Source organism: Liolophura sinensis, chromosome 4 (genome assembly GCF_032854445.1).
Source record: "Liolophura sinensis isolate JHLJ2023 chromosome 4, CUHK_Ljap_v2, whole genome shotgun sequence".
Classification (NCBI taxonomy): Eukaryota; Metazoa; Mollusca; class Polyplacophora; order Chitonida; family Chitonidae; genus Liolophura; species Liolophura sinensis.
This window is the reverse complement of record NC_088298.1, coordinates 20,824,239-20,846,811: the sequence shown is the minus strand read 5'-3', so window position 1 is coordinate 20,846,811 and position 22,573 is coordinate 20,824,239. Positions and strand designations below refer to the sequence as shown.

Sequence of the window (22,573 nt, the reverse complement as noted above, 5' to 3'; positions counted from 1 at the left end):
AGGCTTATTGCCCGTTGCCTCTGGGTACCGGTTAGTGATTAATAAAATACTGGACCCGCATGCACAAAACGCCCATAGACTCAGGCTCGCGTAATTATACCTTAAAGACTATGTTCGGTTTGGGCTAACGGTTGGTGTATTAACGTTATGATAACGTTTTAACTTGCACGAACAACATAGTTTTACATTCAGGAAATGCTAAAGTGCAATAAACTCTTACATAATATTAACTTCCTATCTAACTTATCCACGATGCAGATAAGGCTATCAATGACTTCCGCTCTATCCAGAACGCAGAAGGTTCATCTTGGTGTAGCGGAAACGTGAACATTCAGGTCCAAGTCCCTGTAGTCCATTGCCCTTTTCAAATGTAGTCGTCTGTGACAAACTTGTAAACCATCAATCCCCTGGACGGTTACTTCTTCACTACATGTGTCATGGTAGTCGTCATTGTGCCGCGCTGGCACACTAACCACTAGGCCACAGATGCCCCCTTTTACATGTTAAATCATACCCTAGGCTCCAGATTAAGACGTAAAATTTAAGCATTTCGTGTGTAAGTGCCCGTGATGGTAAACCACCACCCTTTCGCCAGGTACCGGACAAACGTTCTTATATAAAGCCACAAACGAACTAGAGAGAGCTGGATTCGAACTTTAGACCTGATTGGTCTGGGATGGACTCTTGTGGCTTGCTGTATTCGTTCAAGGTTCAATCTAGTCGACGTTCATAGTTTTCAATAGCAAGCAGCTGAGCTTTTGTACACTTTTTATTAATTTTAACAAATAAACTGATTATAATAAAGGAAACCTTTTTAATTTATGGTTTGTGAATGTTCATATTAAATGCAAAACAATGATATTGGCATAAACAATGGTACTGGCATTAACAATGATATTCCTTCCATCTATTTCATAACAAAACAAAATTCAGTATTTTATTCTTATCAATATATTCAAGCAACAGATGACAAATTTACTGTAGTATTCCCTGACGACAGGTAGTGCGTTAAGTATACATATCTAATACACTTAGGCGCCATGGTTTTAACCAGTGGAAAGGGAGGCCCTGTGTGATATCAACAGGAACTGATTTATGTCTATCCAATTTCTTACAGTCTTCAAGAATACGTCTTCCTTCCACTCGCATTGAGGTTTTCCGCTTCCACAAACTCTTCCACGCCTTCTGAAACCAGGCCGCAAAAGGGAGAAAATATTGCGGAAGACTTCCCTGTAATTCCGGGGCTGCAAAGCGAGTCAGCATTAGAGCTGCCTGACAATCACAGATTTACGAAGAACCCGTTTCAAAACGGTAGAAACCGATCTGGGCATTTCAGCAAAACGAGAACAATTATCGAATCGAAACCACTAAAGATCAACCTCTATTGATTTCCTCTGCTGAATGGTGTATAAAATGTCACGATACAAGCAATATTTATCGATTTATCCAAATTTACACAGCAGATCACAAAATGGCTATCCAACAAATCTGATGGAAAAAAGAGTATGAAATACATGGCAATCCTTCACACTTGGCTCCAAAAAATATCCCGCAACAATACATTTTATTTATTTATTTGATTGTTGTTTTACACTGTTCTCAAGAATATTTCTCTTATACGACGGTGGCCTGCCTCAGGGTGGAAGGAAACCCGGCACAGCCACGGGAAACCCACGACCATTCACTGCAACCATACAAGTACTTGCAACATTCAATAATCATTAAAAAAATTAATTTCGTAACACAAAAACTCCTTTTCAACGACAATGGCCACTTAACTACGCCGGACAGTAGCATTAGGCATGTTCTCTGTAGTTTACTAAAATAAAAACTTGGGAAAATTTTTAGATGATATTTTTGTGATAACAGTAGACACTTAAAAATACATCAAGGCCATGTTTCTATGGGTCAAAACACATGGATTAAAAATTCACACATGATTTGATAAGCTCTCTTAAACTTTCACATATGGTTATTTAAGTAGAAACACTAAAAGATTGAAATTAAACGTTTTAAACAATGAGCACTAAAATCATTTCTGTGCATTCAAAAAAGGATATTTCTTACACAAAAAACTAAAACATGAACAATCCAAAACATAAGGCATCTGTAAACAGATTCCCACAATGCATCAGCTCTTCCACTTCCTTAGTTACCGAAAGAAGCAGTAGCCTTGCTTCAGTCGCCAAGAATAAAGTCTTCTGGTCCCACAATGATGATTAAATGTTAATAATTCAACCTTAAAAGTTTAAAATCAGATTTAAAACTTAATCTGATTCCACTTCTTTGGATTTTTTCTTTTTCTTTTTCTTCTTCTTATCACCACTCTCATCTGAAACAAAAAATAATTTCAATTTGTATGGATAAAATTTCGAGCTAGCTGTATGAAAATTTCAATCAAACATTTGTTTGATCATGAGTTCAGCTGCACTTTAGTAGGCCGGTATTGAACTCTCACCATGCATTGTCTTGCTAGTAACTTTATTTATTTATTTAGTTATCTGATTGGTATTTTCAAGAATACTCAAGAATATTATACCACCGTTGCCAGCATTATGGTTTGAGGAAACCGGACAGAGCCTGGGGGAAACCCACAATTATCCGCAGATTACTGGCCGACCTTCCCACGTACAGCTGGTGAGGAAGCTAGCATGAGCTGGACTTGAACTCACAGCGAAAACATTGGCGAGAGGCTTCGTCAGCTGGTATTAAAATTGGAGATGCATGTATTATCCAAGGATTATCTTTGAGACAAGCTCATACCTGGTGCATCTTCCTGTGTCGTATCTAACGTGGTTTCCATGGTATCATCAGCTTCTTCTTTCACTTTTTTCTTTTTCTTCTTCTTCTCAGACTTCACCTCAAGACTGATGTCCCCTGACGTATCCATGGTAACGCTAGTGTCTTGACCCTTGTCTTTCTTGGACTTCTTTTTCTTCTTCTCTGTCGTTACTGAGAACAGAAAAGAAATCTCTTCTGTTCAGTTTATCCTCACTTCTGTACTTCTGGTGTCCATACTCCTCACAGTGCAAATTTCAACAATTAAAATTTACTGTGATAGTTCCATTCTCCTCAAAGTGCAGATTTCAGCAAATGAAATTTACTGTGATAATTCCATACTCCTCACAGTGCAGATGTCAACGACTGAAATTTACCATCTTAATTCCATACTCCTCACCGTGCAGATTTCAACAATTGAAATTTACTGTGATAATTCCTTTAACTGAAATCTACTTTCATAATTGTTCCACTCCTCGCAGTGCAGATGTCAATGAGCGAAATTCACTGCCATAATTCCATACTCCTCACAGTGCAGATGTCAACAAGTGAAATCAACTGTCATAATTCCATACTCCTCACAGTGCAGACGTCAACAAGTGAAATCAACTGTCATAATTCCATACTCCTCACAGTGCAGATTTCAACCAATGAAGTTTACCATCTTTTCCATACTCCTCACAGTGCAGATTTCAAGACATAAAATTTTACTCTTCACAGTGGTTTCACTGTCCACATTATTTGCAAATACATTTTATTTTGATTAGAATTTTGCTGCTATACTCAAAATATGTTAGGTTTATGGTAAAAGGAAAATGAAGTTCCTGTTGTTGAGGAAGAACGGACGAAGAACGGACAAAGAACGGACAATCTCCTTACCAGCTTCTTCTGCTTGTGATGTGCCCGGCCCCTCAGCAAACTTTCTCTTTTTTGGGGTGACAGATGGTAATGTAGAGTCTGCAGAAGGGTCGTATGTTCTCACTTGGCTGCAACAATGGAAACAAATGCAACAATACTACAAATACAACAAAGAGCCTATCAAATGCAGCAATGTGTCATTTCTGAAAATTTGTACCAGCAACCCCATTTTTCATCTTAGAAAAACTTGCTTATTGTTACTAAAATCAGACTTTTAGTACTTCTACTCATTTGTTGCTTTTATGTTGTAAAGCATAAAACAAGCATAAATTCTCAATAACGGACATTCTGCAACCACTGAAATGGGCCTTGCACTATAAAGATAAATTTTGTCTTACAACAGGAGCGGCAGAACATTCTAAAATTTGGAGGTGGGGGGCGGGGCTGATGCAGTGGAAGTAGTATCCCTGCCCATCAGATGAGGATCCAGTGGCCACCTAGGCCCCGGAAGTTCTCACCATTTATATCTCTGGAGGCGCAATTGAGCTGATTTCTGATGAAAGGAATTGTGATAAATCTGGGATAAACTGTACGCTGTCCTTTATTCATTTGGTCTACAACAAAACATTATTTCGGGGGGGGGGGGGAGCTACCCACTTTAATTTCATAGACTTCAGCCCCCGCCCCCACCCCCAAATGCAACCGAAAACGACCACAGAGTTAACCATCTCCTCCTACCCTCCACTTCCGTCATGCACAAGACACATTTATCAACTTACCACACGCATGTCAATGAACCGTCAATCAACTTGCTTGAACAAGCTTAGAATTATCTAGTTAAAACAACCGACACAATTTATCTATTTGATTGAAGTTTTATGTAAAGCTCAAGGAATATTTCACTTTTACAAGACAGCAACCACCAATCTGGGTGAAGGAATATGGGTGCAGAGTCCGGGTGAAACTTTATAACCATCTGCAGGTTTCTAGCAGATCTTTCCACGAGTACGGCTGGAGAGGATGCTGGTATGAGTTAGACTTGGAACTCACAGAAATTTCATTGTCCTGCACTAGCGCACAAACCACTCAACCACAGAGGCCTCGACTAACAGAATGACCAGACTTCAAGGCCTAAAACCATTGTTCATTGGATGGATGTTTGGCCACTTTCCACTCTTCATCAGGATTACGGAAACACCTTTAACTTTGAGTTACCTTAAAATAACCATAAGTTTCTTTCATGACTAACTTTTCCATTTTTCCTGATTTTGAGAGTTCTACTGTTCTAGGTCTTTGGAGGTTTGCTTGGAACATGGGATGATATTCTATTGGAAAATTGTAAGTTTCTGCACCAAAAGTAATGTTTTGTGACATTTATTTGCCTCTAAAAATACACTTTGTGGGTGAAGTTTTAGGTCATTTAGGGTACTCAGTGATCAGTGTAAGGAGTACGCTAACTTCCAGCTAGTCAAAGTTTACAGGTAACTAATCAATACTTTTCAGCTTTCGATCCCATCGTACCTTCTGTTTTCGTATTTTTCCCATTTGGCCTGCTGTTTGCCTGTTCCGCTGATTCGGCGGGACTGAAATTGAACATGGAAATGTTGTTCATCGCTGGTCACACATTTAATTTAAAACTGTAGAATGGATGAATGAATGATTATGGCACCACACTGGCAGTATTTCAGCCATATCGTGGCGAGAACAAGGCAAAAGACAAGGAGGTTCAGGTTTTCGATATGGTAATAAGAACGTCAAAAATGAAACAAAATTTAAAATCAGATAAGAAACCACCAAATTAGTTAAAACTTGAAAACCAGCATATCTTAAAAATAGTATATCTCGAAATCTATATACATATATATATAAATTTTTATGTATAAATATTTGACAATTAAAATTTATATTTTATGGTATAGGCCAAAGGCCCTCAAATATTTTGTGACTGCATCGCCAGCATGTTTTATGCCGTATTGAGCATTACATCCAACACACTCGGGAGCACTACTCCCATCTAGGATGAGATTGTGTGTCGGATGAGAATGCCCAATACGACACCTCATTAAAACTACTTGGTCTCTACGAGACATTCCACAAGTGTAGGAATTGTAGCCAATGACGGGATGAATAGCATGCAGTATATTATGGACTTGCATAATAGTGTAGAAAGACATTTATTTATTAGATTGGTGTTCCACGCTGTACTCAAGAATATTTCACTCATACGACAGCATTATAGTGGGAGAAAACCTGGGCAGAGCCCATGGGAAACCCACGACCATCTGCAGGTTGCTGGCTAACCTTCCCACGTACGGCCAGACACATTACTTGTTCCATGTTTGGTTAGAGTGGAATGTCATTTACACATTACTTGTTCCATGTTTGGTTAGAGTGGAATGTCATTTACACATTACTTGTTCCATGTTTGGTTAGAGTGGAATGTCATTTACACATTACTTGTTCTAACCTTTGGTTAGAGTGGAATGTCATTTACACATTACTTGTTCTAACGTTTGGTTAGAGTGGAATATCATTTACACATTACTTGTTCCATGTTTGGTTAGAGTGGAATGTCATTTACACATTACTTGTTCTAACCTTTGGTTACAGTGGAATGTCATTTACACATTACTTGTTCCACGTTTGGTTAGAGTGGAATGTCATTTACACATTACTTGTTCTAACCTTTGGTTAGAGTGGAATGTCATTTACACATTACTTGTTCTAACGTTTGGTTAGAGTGGAATGTCATTTACACATTACTTGTTCCACGTTTGGTTAGAGTGGAATGTCATTTACACATTACTTGTTCTAACCTTTGGTTAGAGTGGAATGTTATTTACACATTACTTGTTCCACGTTTGGTTAGAGTGGAATGTCATTTACACATTACTTGTTCTATCCTTTGGTTACAGTGGAATGTCATTTACACATAAACTGCTCAGAAGCTATTATTTCAGAAAAGATAAGCCAAAAAGACAGAAGGCCAAATGTGCCCAACATATATTGTTACAAAACTATACAAGGGCCAAAAAATAAAAAGTTTTATATTCTTAAATAGGGCTGCCCCACCAAAATCAACTTACTGCCCCATCTTCTAATGATTTCAGACGCATCTCTAATTTGGCACGATGCTCAATGCCCAGTTCTGTGTTCGTCTCTTCCCCGAGTGCATCCACTCTTACCGCCAGTGATGTCTTCGCAGCCAACATTCTGGAAATCTGAAAAGGGAGAGAGAAGTGAAGTAGTCCACAACAGGCGATCTGAAAACTTAGAAATGGCAGTAAGGCTACCAAACAGCTCACCTGTAGGAGGCACATGAATGCAAAACTTCAGCTCAATACATGAAGTACTGAAATCGTGAATTTGGTAATTTACAGTAATAAATATGCACACAGAGCATCAGCGATGGAACATTCTCCTTGCGCCATTGTGCTTTATACACATGTAAAACTTCAGCTCAATACATCTTGTAGTTTCTGAGATACCACCCCTAATATTTTGTTTGATTTTAATTCATTTTAAATCAAATTTGGTAACACATGGTATTTAATATGCACACACACCATATCAATGATGGAATATACCCCTCATGTTATTGTGCTCTACATCTGTGCAAACCCGAACTTAATAAATACAATACTTTCTGAGATACCATCCCTAACATTTTGTTTAACATGGACTCTAATACACTAAGTCAGGAATTCAGTAATTTACAGTATTTAATATGTACACACTGAATCCACAACAGGGTATCCCCCTCGTGTTATTGTCCTCTACATGTGTGCCAACCCCCGAGCTTAATACATGCACTAATTTTGAAGACACCACCTTAACATTTTGCTTAACATTGCTTTCCCTGTTATTTTATGAGGACACTCACAGTACGACATACTGTAAATCACGCAGAATTTAGCCGCGGATTTTTAAAAGTGTATCCCACAATTCCTTGTGTCTGGTAGTGTTTCTTGGTAAATGGACACAGCTGGGGGTCAGTGCTGGTCTGAGGAGTGTCTTCACAAGATTGTACATTATAATAACAATATCTTTTTTTATCGAAGGTAGGTCGTTCAACTGACAATGAAACTGTTCTTCCCCAAGGCCGTCACAGAGAAAACAATATATATATGAAACATGTACTTCAGTGTCCAATCAAAAAAATACATCAATATATCATATGTATGTAAAATAAGATGAAGCACCATGTAGTTTGAAAAGAGAAGCTATATACATTCATACATACAAAAAGCAACAACACAAGCAACAGTGCTGTCCCTGCAACTGTTCCAACAAGCAGGAGGATAAAAGTAGCAGGAGTCTGTCAACCTGAGTAGTAATACCTCAAGTAGCCTGTTTAGCATGGACATTTTTGAAATATACAGGTTCGTTCACTTTAATTCACAAGTAAAAACAAATGTGTTACTGGTTGGGAAATCTTTAAGCCTCACTGACCTCCATACAGTGTGGATTAGCAACCTACGCCTTCATAAAGTTTAATGGGGGGAGGGTTGCTAATATCTCATTTGTCATGTCACCCCCAAATCAGACTGTGTGGAAGTAATCGTTGAGGGCTTTTAGATCATTTTCCGCAAGTTATTTCATGGGTCAAAAAAATTTTTTTTCAACAACTCTCAATCCATGCCTGCGGACTTTACCCCATGTGGTGAGGGCCAGCAGCCAGATCGCCACTGGGGATTACTGCACAGGTGGGGGCTGATCGCTCTCCGTGGTCATCTTATTTCAGCAACTCAAATCAGCTAAACTTTGAAACTAGAAATTTTCGGCTAAACACTCTCTACAAGATTTACAGTAAGCTTTGTACAGGCGCACTAATGTGTGTGACTTGTACAGCCTCTGTGCCACAAAAAGCAATTCTAGTAGGAAGTGGGATTGAACCAGGGAACTCGTACACCAAATGGATCGGGTGATTTATTACATTTTATATTGATCCTTCACTGCCCATGAATTCTTTGAAGAGCTAAAGCACACGCAAAAGCCTGTGAATGTCTTTACCTTTCCCTTGTTTTTTGGGTTTGTCTGTCCAACAAGCGAGGCATGGTAGATGAGTCCGTACTTAGGGGTGTCATGCTTTGTCTTCAGAGCACGGAATAAAGCTTTCTCCGCGCCGAGAATCTGTACTGTGGACGCAGGGTGCTTGGCCAAATTCAGAAGAGAGCCTGGCAAAATATGAAGTGAGATGACCTTCTTTCAACAAAGACGTGCAGCAAAGGGGAGGTAACTGGAGGTGGGTTTTGTTGCCTCAGAGGTAGTGACGAATGTGTAGAGATCATCACAAATAATCAGTGAGAACTACAGAAGTATGCATCATAGGCAACAACAACAGCACTATTTTTCTTTAGTCATTAATGCATTAATGCATTTACCTTTTACACATTTGCACGAAAAATGTGTTTTTACAGCCAAATAAAGGCAATAAAACATGATTTTTGGTGCTGAAAGTCATTTTCCACCAGGATAATCATACCATCTTGTCATTTAAACGAACTTCAAAACATCTTTCTAGGAATACAGACAAATGAATAACTTCGCAATTCTTGGAACTTTGGTCAAATACTATATAAAACTCAAACTTTGTTGGCCAAAGAAAACAGAAGGATTTTATTTCATGGTAGTTTATCACAGAGAAGACGGACACAGAAATGGTTTTTATCATTGTATCCATATTGACAAATTAGTCTGTTTCCAGGACTACACCAGCCCACCCCACTCCCGTCACAAGCCACCACTCACCTGCGTGGGCTATCAGCCTCGCCCCCACCAGTTCGCCCACAAGGATTGTCAGATTCGGGGCAATGGCTAACATTCGGTTTTTCAGGTAATCGTATAACTGGCCTCTGTATTCTGAGATTTCTATCACCTGAAAGATGAAATATAAGTGAGATTGATTGACTGACTGATTGGTGTTTAACGCTCACTTAGGAATTTTTCTCTTCCATGACCACAGCATTCATTTGAATTTATTTGATTGTTATTTTACGCTATACTTAAGAATATTTCACTTATACTACAGTGGCCATAATTATGGTGGGAGGAAACCGAGCAGTGCTAGCAGACCTTCCCAAGCAGACCTTCCCAAGCAGGCCGGAGAGGAAGAAAGCATGAGCTGGACTTGAACTCACAGCGACTGCATTGGTGAGAGGCTTCTGGGCGTGCTAACCCCCTCGGTCACGGAGGCCACCCTAATGAGAGTAGGGAGTATGGATGGAGGAGGCTCCAGTGCCTGGAGTAACTCACAGACTTCTCAACAACAGGTACTCAACAAATCCCTGGACTTCAAGCAATAGCCGAAACAGAATGGTTCGATTCAAACACGAGACCTCACTGGTCAAGAGCCGGGCAAATCTCCTGACATGAAGCTGCAGCTGAAATAGTGTACAAGTATTTCAACTGGACTGAGGTCATATATAAATGGAAAACTGTGTACAATTTTGTCGAAAATCATCATGTACTTTTAGCTACTTTCATATTTGGAAATGCCTCTGCAATGTTGTGTCTTTCCAAATGTTTGATGGAGATCTTATCATATCAGCAGCACACACTGTGTACTGTACAAAAAACTGTCTAAAAGTGACAAATACCTCCAGACTTTTCACTTTCTACAATCAATATTATTAATTACTATAGTAAACATTTTGAATTTGTGAGTGTTCATAATTACTTGTTCACAAAGGTACTGAATATTTATGATGTCTTCTTCAGAGATTTCTGTTCCCATGGAGATTTCCGCAGCATCCTTCACTTCCTGTTCAATCTCTTCTGGTAAAATGGCTGAGAAATCGGTCTTTGCTGCCAAGGTACGGTCTCCTGCCAAAACAGATCAAGCAAAAAACTTCAGAGATTTTGTATCCCACACTAAATGTACAAAACTTGTGCTCCACTCAAGCATTTTATGTTTGTTTTCAAACATGATCTGAGGTGACACAAAATTAATTTGCTCACACAATTCTATCAGAATTGCACAATATTCAAAACAGTTATTTTCACAAAAAGCAATTGAAATCCAGAAAATGGTTAAATATGCTAAACTTTTGAATGGACCTGGCTGGTTTTTGAACTTGATCTGACATTACACAAACTAGACAAAATCTGAAATCAAGAGTGACAGACTGAAAGACAAACGGAAGCAAATTAACACCCCTTGATCCACTTTTGTGGAAAACTGCAATAGAAAGAGGTCTAAACTAAACTGATTTAATTCCTCATTTACCTGATTGGTGTTTTATGCCATACTCAAGAATATATCACTAATACGACGGCGACAATCATTATAGCGGAAGGAAACCCGGGGAAACCCATGCTAATGCGCAGGTTGCTGGCAGATCTTCCCAATTATGGCCAGAGAGGAATCCACTTTAGTGGAAGCTTGGGATAGAAAGTGGTCTGAACTGAACAGAGATAGAAAGTGGTCTGAACTGAACAGCGATAGAAAGTGGTCTGAACTAAACAGCGATAGAAAGTGGTCTGAACTGAACAGAGATAGAAAGTGGTCTGAACTGAACAGAGATAGAAAGTGGTCTGAACTGAACAGCGATAGAAAGATTGATTTTTTTTTTTTGATTGGCGTTTTACGCCGTACTCAAGAATATTTCACTTATACGACGGCGGACAGCATTATGGTGGGTGGAAACCGGGCAGAGCCCGGGGGAAACCCACGACCATCTGCAGGTTGCTGACAGACCTTCCCACTTACGGCCGGAGAGGAAGCCAGCATGATCTGGACTTGAACTCACAGCGACCGCATTGGTGAGAGGCTCCTGGGTCATTACGCTGCTCTAGCGCGCTAACCGACTAAGCCATGGAGGCACCTGCGATAGAAAGTGGTCTAAACTGAACAGCGATAGAAAGTGGTCTGAAATGACAGGCGATAGAAAGTGGTCTGAACTGAACAGCGATAGAAAGTGGTCTGAACTGAACAGAGATAGAAAGTGGTCTGAGATGAGCAGAGATAGAAAGTGGTCTGAGCTGAACAGAGAAAGTGATCTAAAATGAAGAGATAGAAAGTGGTCTAAAATGAACAGCGATAGAAAGTGGTCTAAACTAAACAGAGAAAGCGGTCTAAATGAAGAGATAGAAAGTGGGCTAAAATGAACAGAGATAGAAAGTGATCTGAACTGAACAGCAATAGAAAGTGATCTGAACTGAACAGAGATAGAAAGCGGTCTAAATTGAACACAGTTGACAAGCTTTCAGCCAGGTCAAGGCCACTCACAGAGAAGAATGTGTCTGTCAGAAGCTGATGTCTTCACTCACCGAGCATTTTCACCACTTTGGCGTACGCCATGTTGTCTGTAATAATTTTGCCAAGCTCAGGGAAGTGCCAGCCGTACCATTCTCTACACCTCATGATATAATTATTCAACTCTTTGTCCAGGTCATCCAACAGCGCTGAGGGGAGAAAAAAAATTAGCTTTCTTAGTGACTATACTGTTACACTGAGATGTCATTATTCTGTTTTGATTAATAATCTATATATATTGATTTCAATATATTTTGTTTTTCACTAAAGATTTAAAATGTATTTTCACTTATTACTACTCTGTAAAGACATGTTCATTTATTCTACAAACATAAATAATACAAAATTTAAATAACATTTAGGACAACACTCCAGTTAAGATTCTCAATAAGTATACTTTACGTACAAATTCCACATTACTTAAGACATTTCTCTGTGCAGAAATGCTGGCTTCCCAATCTCAACTCCAATCCAAAATTGCCTTCTTGCATATAAACTGACTTATGCAAATTGGGCGTCATCCTTAATTCTCATTGGAGAGTTATATTTGTCAGAAGAAGATTATATGTAAATGACACAGAATGCCGGTCTCTCATTGGTGAATAGTTGTCCTCATGGGCATGCAGACCACTACTTTATAGAGTAATCATCGAGACGGCATTCTTTTATTTATTTATTTGACTCGGGTTTTACGGTGTACTCAAGAATATTTCACTTGTACGACAGCGGCCAGCATTATGGTGGGAAGAAACCAGGCAGAGCCAAGAGGGGGAAACCCACCACCATCCGCAGGTTGCTGAAAGACCCACAGCATTCTTTTAAATTTTGCTGTGAGCATAATGATACAACAACAAATTTTATTAAAAAAAAAAAAGCTGTTATCCAAAAATGACCTAAATTTTCGACGACAGGAGTGGATTTTCAAATAAATGTGACAAAATTTTTTGTGTGTGGCAGCTCACAATTTTCCAGTAGAATATCAAAATCTTCCTAAAATTACAGAACTCTCAGAATCAGGCAGAACATGGGCCAGTTAGTCATGGACAAACTTTATGGTTATTTAGGGTTATCTCCCTTTCTATACCACATCGCATTTTGATACTAGCGTTATACTTACAAATTGCCTGCACAATCATTGTATCCACCTTATCCGGGCTGAACTTCAACTTATATCGTGACAAACTGAAAATACAATACCAGTTCTTAAAAAAAACATAAAAGAACAATTTAACACGTCAACACAATGTAAGGTACACTGGTGCTATTTTTGGGGAATTAGAAAATCAAGACCCTGTAGAGAATATTTCAAGACCAGTATTCTCTGACCAACAGGTATTGTTAAGGATGGTTTTACCGGTAATGACAAAAGAGCTTGAACTTACAATACCCCTATTACCTGAACGTAAGTCCTACTAGAGCCTACACTGACCTTCAACCTGAGCAAAACCTTGGGTGTAAACTGCCAATGTGACCTTCCCCACTCTCTCACAACACCTTGCCTTATTTTCACGTTCTACATACATATACGCAGGATTTCTAAATCTCCGCACATTACCTGTGAGCAAGACCGAGTGCCATGGCCGTTCGTTCTTTCTCAGGTAAGCCTGTGATGAGACTGTCGACTTGACTACGAATCCCTCGCATCAACTCCTGGACGGCAGAATTGGACACACATGACACCTGAAACTTTTCCTGAGTAAAAACGAAAGGGGGTACTGTAATTCTTCAACGTTTTTGCATGTTTGCAAGGTGTTTATTTAAGCATATTCTGAGGGCATTACTCTGTGTGGACTTTTCGTGAAGCCCTAAAATTGGCCAACCCTACCAATATAGTTTTCTCTCCAAATCAAAAGAGTGAGTGAGTGAGTGCTTGGGGTTTAACGTCGTACTCAACAATTTTTCAGTCATATGACGACGAAGGAATCATTAAGGTGCATGTACGTGTAGTGTGCCTCCTTGGTGCAGGACGGATTTCCACCGCTCTTTTATTTAGTGCTGCTTCACTGAGACGCCTTACCGAAGGCAAGTAAGCCGCCCCGCCCGAGCCATTATACTGATATGGGTCAACCAGTCGTTGCACTATCCCCTTCATGCTGAACGCCAAGTGAGGAAGTTACAACTTCCTCTTTTAAAGTCTTAGGTGTGACTCGATCAAGGATTGATCCTGGATCTACCAGTCCCGAAGCGGACGCTCTACCAACTGTGCTATCCGGGCCGGTCCAAATCAAAAGAAAAGGGTGCATAAATTGCACCGAAAGTTGCTTTTCCATATGCAAATAAATGGAAGAATTAGAGTACATATAAAACAGGAGCCAACACGTCACGTTTTTTTGGAGGGGGGGGGGGGTTCCTTAATGAGAAACAAGATTGATTTTGTTTTGTGGATCTTGAACTTTTTTTTTACCTCTAAACACATTCTCAGTGAAATTTGTCTCACAAATTAAGCAAACTTTGTGATCCTGCACGAATTATTTCTCTATACACCATAGTTCTTGCAGAATGTTTAAAAATCTTGACTGCAGAGATGAATGAAAAGGTGGGAAAATTACAGTAGGCAGCAATAAAAAAAGGCAGGTCTCTTATTGGGGAAAAATAGTCATTGGTACACAAGATTAAACTGATCACAAATTTTTGAAACCTAAGCGTAGGTGAATGGTACCTTGTCAGTTAATGACCCATAAAATGGGACTTAATTGGTGAATTCTGCTCTGAACTGAACTTACAAAATGTAGCCAGACGGGGACGACATCACCTCACAAAGGGATGTCACTCTGTTATTGTAACGTCATATCACGACACCTGTGTTTTGCACCACTGAGAAGGTGAACATTGCAACCTTGGTGATGGTGATAGGTGCCTTGTCAGGCAACCTTTCCAAAGGGACATAACTCATGCAATCTATATGTAAATAAGTAAATTTACCACGACTATCATGGCTGCTATTTGAACAGAGGAATTTTTCTCCCACCTTGATCACATTTCCTAGTTTAGCATCAGCTACGGCTAATTCTTCTTGCGCTTCCTTGACAACCAACTTTTTCATCATCTTCTTCAAGGCTTTACTCATCTTCCCTTCCACTGATGCCGTTGCAGCTGTAATCATACAGATTTAAAACATTTCAAATCACTACAAACTGGTTCCTAAAAAAATTACATTTAACATAACCATCCATTAGGTGGACTTAACTACTGGACACATTTATTGGGAAAATCACAATCAACATAGATGACAAATTTATGTCATTTGAATATTTTAATTCTAAGTAAAAGACTGATTTTCAAGTCAATCTTTAGTATGCTATTGCTCTGATGTCAATGAAGGTTTGTCAAAGTTTTTATTCAGCCATACATGGCTCCAATCCAATGTCAGGGTGAGCTCCATTTGAAAAGCTGATGCCCTTGCAATGGAAGCTTGTCATGGTATTTGAGACAAAGATCATCCCTCAAATGCGTTCTTATGGTACATAGCTTTTTGTGTGTTGATTTACCATGTCAATTGGTCATTTTCAAGGCTGTGTGGATTCGAGATTCATTGGTAATGCTAAAAAAGATCTCCTGCACTGCAGATCTCAATATACATAACAAGGGCAGGTAACTGCATCAGGTTTCTAAATTCAACACGCTCTGGCACTGGTTTGGGGCCATCTTTGGCCAATGAAGATTTTGCCTAACCCAACATCATAGAAATCTCGGACTAGTCACTCATTAAACTTCAACAATTTAAAGAGCATTCTTAATTTTCCTCAAACTGTCTTTGACATGCAGCTCTAATTATTTGTATCTAAAGCACCACAGTGCTCAAAATGAGATTATTAAAGGGAGATAATTTGAGAGCATGATACAAGCAGCAGCACGGGAATACCCAACACATGTATTTTTTTTATTTATTTAACTGCTGTTTAACTCCATACTCAAGAAGAATGTTTCACTTGACATTGGTCAGCTTTATAGGTGGAGAACAATTTTTTTTTCTTTTTTTCAAGCATGTAGCTTCCAGACTTTAAAGCCACAGCAACACTAGCCAGAGTGACCTCTTTGATTAAGTTGCCATTTGATTTATATTTATTTCACTGGTGTTTTATGCCGCACTGAAGACTATTTTACTTCTACAACAGTGGCCAGCTTTATGGTGGAATTAACTTGGGAACAGCACGGGGAAAAACCACATCCGCAGGTTGCAGGTCCGCTTCCAGAAAATTTTCTACTTAAGTCCGAGCAGCTGGTCTTTAAGTTTTCCGCACGAGGGAGATAACTTGCAACGTGAGCAGGTTGCTTCACGGAACTTTCAAAGTTGAAGATGTAATGAGATATAGAGTTTTTTATTCAATTGGTGGACTGAATACTGGCTCGTCCAGACTTTCTCACCTGCTAAAGCTTCTGTTGTGTCCTCAAATTTCTTGAACTGTTTTAACTTCAGTCTGAAATAAAAAGAAGGGCTAACTAAAGGCCTTGAACAAAAAGCTTTTCATGTCTTCTGTTTACAGGACAGGTTCATCTGTAATGAATTCATATTTCTTCATTTGGTTACGTTCCTTAACAAATAATCACGAGAATGTATTAATGTTTTGAACTTTTGGGAAATTGAAACAAACCTCACCAACGCATATACTCACAATTTATTGGCAGCTTCAGGCGACTCAAAATCTTTGTACAGGTTGTCAGCATGCTGAAGCTTCTTCTCATCAAGAAGCTGAAAAAAAAGCAAAACAGAAGTCAAGTTATTAACTGGGTTAGACATCTTTGTACCACAAAGTCTGCTGAATTCAGATACTGTACGCCATCTTCTCGTAATAGGCACTGCCCACTGAGAAAATGTCAGGTAGGGAAAACTACCAAGGTTCTAGGTGTGGATGGGAAAATACCCAGCGTTTTGGAAAAAGATCTCTGTTGGATGTAGCCAGAAAGATTGCCTGTTGGATGTAGCATTACACAATCTGATTCACTCCCCCTGAATTGGGGGGGGGGGGGGGGGGGTCAGGAGAGCTCAGCATAAACCACTGACCTTTGGTAGGTTACTGACACACTTTCCCACATACTAAGTGCAAATATGCACACAACATTGGAGGAGGAAGAGTGAGTCAGTGAGTCAGTGAGTGAGTGAGTGCTTAGGTTTAAGGTCCTAAGTAAAAATTTGTCAGTCGTACAACAACCAAGGAATCCTTACAGTGCATGTAATGTGTCTCCTTATTGCAGGACGGATTTCCACCACTCTTATCTAGTGCTGCTTCAATAGGCAGAGGGCTTACTGAAGGCAAGTAAGCCGCCCCACCTGAGCCATTACAGTCGTCAACAGGTCAACCAGTCGTTGCACTATCCCCTTAATGCTGAACGCCCGCTGTGGAAGCTACAACTTCCTCTGTTAAGGTCTTAGGTGTGACCCGACATAGGTTTGACGTACCGCCCCTGAAGCGGATGGTCTACCAACTGAGCCATCAGGGTCAGTCTATATTGGAAGGTGAGAGATGGTTTTCAACTGCTTAATGTCACCAATGCAAGGGGAAAGTACAAATTGAACCCAATCCTCATGTTCTTGCAAGGCAAGCGCCCCTCACAGGATGATTTTGTTCACAGCTGACTGAAGCCTCTTCTCACATTAGAAGGCATCGTAAGGTTTCTGGAGGCTTGATCCAACATCATTCAACAATCAAAATCACCTCATCATTGACAATACCAGGACATAAATTTGGTGCAAATAACAACTATGTTCTGGCCAAGTTTTCAAGTCCTCAAAGTAGTCAATTTTTTTTTCTTCTACATGGTGTCAAGATTAAAATGAACGTTGAGGTCTACTTTCAAGAACTACTTATATTTACCTGTCTCAATGTTCAATCACTGACTTAAAATATCAAGTCCGTTTTGCAAAGCACTTTGCGGCAGGAAGTCTGTTGTTCAATCCACTCCAAAACAGCTGCATACCCTGATGTCTTGTGTGCAATGAGCAGAAAGGCAATCTTTCTATCACTCATACACATTTAAATCCAACTTAGACCAGTTATATGCAGACAATATGATCAAAGTGACTTTTCAGTCTTTAAAACCTCAGTGTGCATGAGTGACAAACTCCCAGTTGTATCTGAGATCACGGGCAGAAAACATGGATTTATTTATTTATATGATTGGTGTTTTACGCCGTACTCAAGAATATTTCACTTATACGATGGTGGCCAGCATCATGTTGGGTGGAAACCGGGCAGAGCCTGGGGGAAACCCACAACCATCCGCAAGTTGCTGATAAACCTTCCCACGTACGGCCAGGGTGGAAACCAGCATGAGCTGGACTTGAACTCACAGCGACCACATTGGTGAGAGGCTCCTGAGTGATCCCGCTGTGCTAGTGTTTTAACCAACAGAGCCACGGAGGCCCCGAAAACATAAATAACAAGACAGTTGCGCAAGCCTTGTCTGAAACCTTCAGAGTTGGGTTTTCTTACTTGCCTGACTTGGCAAATTGTTCTTTCTATTCTACTTCCATGATGACACATGATGAAATCATTGCTAAATATGTAACTTAAGACTGCCTGTGTGGTCCTTTGGCTGATTTCCATGTCTTTAGACTCGTGGTTCCGAAAATTTTAGTCCACCCAATTTGACATGACTGCTGAAACCTATTCTGAAGAGCCACACGGAGATATTTCAATAACATTTCTACTTGTGAATGAATTTATACTTGCAGGAATGGTGATAAATGGTCCTATTCAATTCAATCCACAACAGAAATTGGCATGAGTTGTTGATTTAGAGCGATTAAAGGTCCACTTCGTTCTGTAAAGTGCCTTACGGTATGGATCGACTGGAATTTTTCCATCAATGACAAAAATATTGAGGCAGGTAAAGGCAGTTATAAAGGCTAGGGTGATATTTATGTCTAACTTCTACGTCACCACTTACGTCTATTCATTCGTGCTTCCTTGAATGAGGCTGGCAAAATATGGAGGAGACCCTTTTTAGATGTAGTCCAGGTGACAAAAGCATGTGACACATGCACATTCAACTCTTACCATGTTCATCTGTCTTAAAGACGTCTAAAAACCGCATTCTAGCAGAGCAGCTTGAGTGGTGTAGTGGCATAACCAACGGCTATGTACCCGACATGCTGTCTGATGGAAGTTTGAATCCAGAGCGTTTTACAACAAAGCACAGAAATGTATGAATCGCAAACAACACAATGTAGAAATCTTATATGTAACAGCGGCACATGACAGTATCTAAAGTGATAAATGCCTTATTTCCTCCGTTTTTTCTTTGTATGCAAATTGAACACCTACCCATTCGAACCAACGAAAAATGAATTAAGGCACGTGAAGGGGAGGGGAATAATGACTTCAGAATGCACGTGGAAATCAACACGTAAATATCACCTTAGTCTTTACAACTCCCCAGGTAGGCCTAAATATCAGAAATTGTTGAAAAAAAACAAAACCGCTATTTTTAAGTGAACTACTGTCTAGTTGAGGTTGATGTAACGTTGACAGTGATGTCAATCCATTACAGAACCAGCTTTTCACAATGAACATCTGAGAATGGACTCACTGACTAACAAAAGGATCAACGTAGTCTTTACAACTGCCGCACTATTATCCACAAACACCACGTTCATCATTTCTGAATGTTGCACTGGCACTGAGAGTTCAAACCACGTGGTCTGCGGGCATTACACATGCAGCCAGTTTTTTCCCCCCAAGATGCAAGGTTTGTCCGTTACTTCTTCATGCCAACAGGTTAAAAACATACTTCTGCAACCCCTGTGTAATTATTTACCTTAAATATGGCATATCCAGCCGCTGTTTCAAACAAAACCAACATCGTGCTCTTTAAACTTGAACACCACGCTGTCTCGGCTATCTGTTTGACTTCCGGTGAAGATGTCGCGCATGCTCGCCAACAGCAGGGCCGGAATTACTTCCCTTTATGACTATTGCGTGGAGGATTGGTGTATTCACATCGAAGTTTGATGCCCACTTTTGTTTTATCATTTATTTACTTATTTGATTGGTGTTTTTCGCCGTATTCAAGAATACTTCACTTATGCAACGGCGGCCAGCATTATGGTGGGAGGAAAACGGGTAGAGCCCAGTTGAAACCCAGGACCATCCGCAGGTTGCTGTGAGGCCTTCCCGCGTATGGCCGGAGAGAAAGACAGTTTATGGTGGACTCACAGCGACCGCATCGAGGCTCATGGGTCATTGTATTTCGCTGGCAAGCTAACCCCTACGGCCATGGAGGGCCCTTATTTTATCATCAAAAATTTACCACTAAAAAGATTTTAAAAAAGATAAAAGGATAATACCTGGTTAGTCCAAATATAAAACACGGATAAATCAATCCATCGATGAGTTCACATCGATCTAGTCAACATAATGAGCAGCTGCCGTACTTATTTACTCTGTGTGGTGCAACTGTACTGAACAAAACTGAACTTCTTGACCTTTGCGTGTATGTATGCATGCATGGAGTTTAACGCTGTACTCTAAGTGACGACGAGAAGTCATGAGGTGTACGTACATATATTGTGTCTTCTTGTAGCAAGGCGAGTCCATGTCGCTATAGTGGTGTCGCCACTGAAATATCAGGCCGAGAACACCAGACAGGACACCCCATCCAGTCACATCATACCTGGGACTAATATAACTTATATTAGTCCCAGATTATACAGACACCAGGCCAATCAGACCTGTTTCCTTGCTGTAAGGTGGCCCGTGAGTCCAATTCGAAATTTTTAACATTTCTTCCTAATGAGAACTTTCTTACGAAACTTAAGATTATAAAGTTCAGAATTTGAAGTATATACAAAAGGAAATTAATGCAGAAAATAAATCCAGAAAGTAAGTAAAATAAAAGTTTTTTTACACAAAATTGATATATAAATTCTACTATAAACTTCGAAGAAGAGCGAAAAACGTCTTCTCTGCGGCGGAAAAGTTTCTTCCGCTTTGGAAAGGTCACTCTGCGATGTAAAGGTTTCTCCGGAGTGTAAAGGTTACCACCGCGGAGAAAACCTTTTAACCACGGAGGAAACTTTTTGTCGACAAAGAAAACCTTTCACCCCAGACAAAATGTTTACATGGGAGAGAATAGGTTTACACCGCGCAGAAAACCTTAATACCACGGAAAAAACATTTTTCACTGTTTTTCGAAGTTTATGGCTGAATTTTATCAGTTTTGATCAAAATTTGTTTGTGTTTGCGTCAAGTTCCTTTTTCCATATACTTTAAGTTCTTTAATTGTTTATAATAATAGGCTTTCATTAGAAAAACCTTAAAGCACGGTAAATCATTAAAAATGTTCAAAAGTTTTCAGTGGCCTTAACAGACCACCGCAATAACCTCTTAGCGAGGCAGCATCAAGTATCATATTTAAAGTCTTTGGTATCCGACCCGACCCGGGTTTGAGCTATGCCTTAGTGTACTAGACGTACATATCTCGAGTACATCAGGGGAAAAAAATCGTGTGTGTTGATGGTATATTAAAAGTGGTCTATTAAACGTTTTCAGTTTTATTTCATGATGTGGTTATATCGATCTGACTTAAGTTCGTATAGGGTTGTTACGAACAAGTATGGCTTCCTCTCTGGCCGTACGTGGGAAGATCTGTCAGCAACCTGCGGATGGTCGTGGATTTTCAACCTGGCTCTGTTCGATTTCCTCCCACCATAATGCTGGCCACCTTCGTGAAAGTGAAATTTTTCTTGAGTTCGGCGTAAAACAACGATTAATTAAATACTATAAATAAAGATTGTACCAATATAAATTGGTAGAAGTGAATTTTTGGAATGGTGGCCTTGGTGCATAGTGGAACTGAATGCTTTGTTGCTTTTAACGTAAATGTATAATTAAAGACGTACAGCATAGAGAGTAAGACCAGAGCATCGACGACAATGTGATAGTTGACATATTGTCACACGTAACCAGTGAAATACGGCCCCTTGTCAATTTACCTGTCAAGATTTTCTTCTAACCGTAGAATTAGGTAATAAAAACGCAGTGATGTTAATTGCAATTTATGAGAAGTCACTGGTCAAGAATTACTCCAAATGCTGTGTTGTCATTACATTTAACATACAATCACATTAAAGTGTAACGGTGACCAGTTTTGTAAAACACCGAAACAATTAGTGATGAAATTCTATATGTAATATCTATAATAAGTATAGAAGTGATAAAGAGTAGAAAAAGCAGAAGTGGGTATGCACGGTATCTGTATTTGAGCCTAGTTCGAGTTAAAAATCCACATGCAGTTGACCCCTGAGTTGTTTTGTAAATACACAACTGTGCTTTTTCCCAAATGACTGTACCTCTTGTAGCGCCTTCATCAAGAGACCACATAGAAGTTTGGTAGCACACCTTCTTGACCCCGCAATACAGCAATCTTTGTATGGTAATGTGTGCATTTTCAGGGATCCACTAAAGTTACGGTACATCGGCGTGACGAGCAGGTACAGATGAACTCCTTTCTTTGAGAAGGACTGATGGTTTTTAATTTTAAACAGTTCCTACACAGTGTAGGTCGTAATAGAATACGTTACCCTCAAAAAATTAATCTATTAATTTTAACAAAGATCTGTTGTCTGAGTGATGCTAATAAATTCTGCTATTATAACGCAATACTTTGTCATATTCGACATAATATCCGGTTAGTCTCATAGAATTTTTAATAAAGATTATATATTGAATAATTAGAATA

General features: G+C 39.6%; 1 protein-coding gene and 1 non-coding gene across 2 annotated transcripts; both read right to left on the bottom strand.

Annotated features, from left to right (window-relative positions):
- Positions 1 to 830: 830 nt before the first annotated feature.
- On the bottom strand, positions 831 to 19,737 carry LOC135464609 (nucleolar protein 58-like). The gene is made up of 15 exons (XM_064742053.1): positions 19,652 to 19,737; positions 16,507 to 16,583; positions 16,259 to 16,311; positions 14,862 to 14,986; positions 13,449 to 13,585; positions 13,011 to 13,075; positions 11,908 to 12,042; positions 10,316 to 10,461; positions 9,388 to 9,514; positions 8,650 to 8,813; positions 6,723 to 6,857; positions 5,158 to 5,219; positions 3,658 to 3,764; positions 2,764 to 2,952; positions 831 to 2,332 (listed from the first exon to the last, which is right to left on the bottom strand). The coding sequence occupies exons 1-15, from the start codon at positions 19,694 to 19,696 to the stop codon at positions 2,268 to 2,270; spliced, it is 1,632 nt and encodes a 543-aa protein (XP_064598123.1). The 5' UTR covers positions 19,697 to 19,737; the 3' UTR covers positions 831 to 2,267.
- Positions 8,885 to 8,978, bottom strand: LOC135465335 (small nucleolar RNA SNORD70). The gene has a single exon (XR_010444022.1). It is a non-coding gene; the product is annotated as a small nucleolar RNA SNORD70 (small nucleolar RNA).
- Positions 19,738 to 22,573: the final 2,836 nt, after the last annotated feature.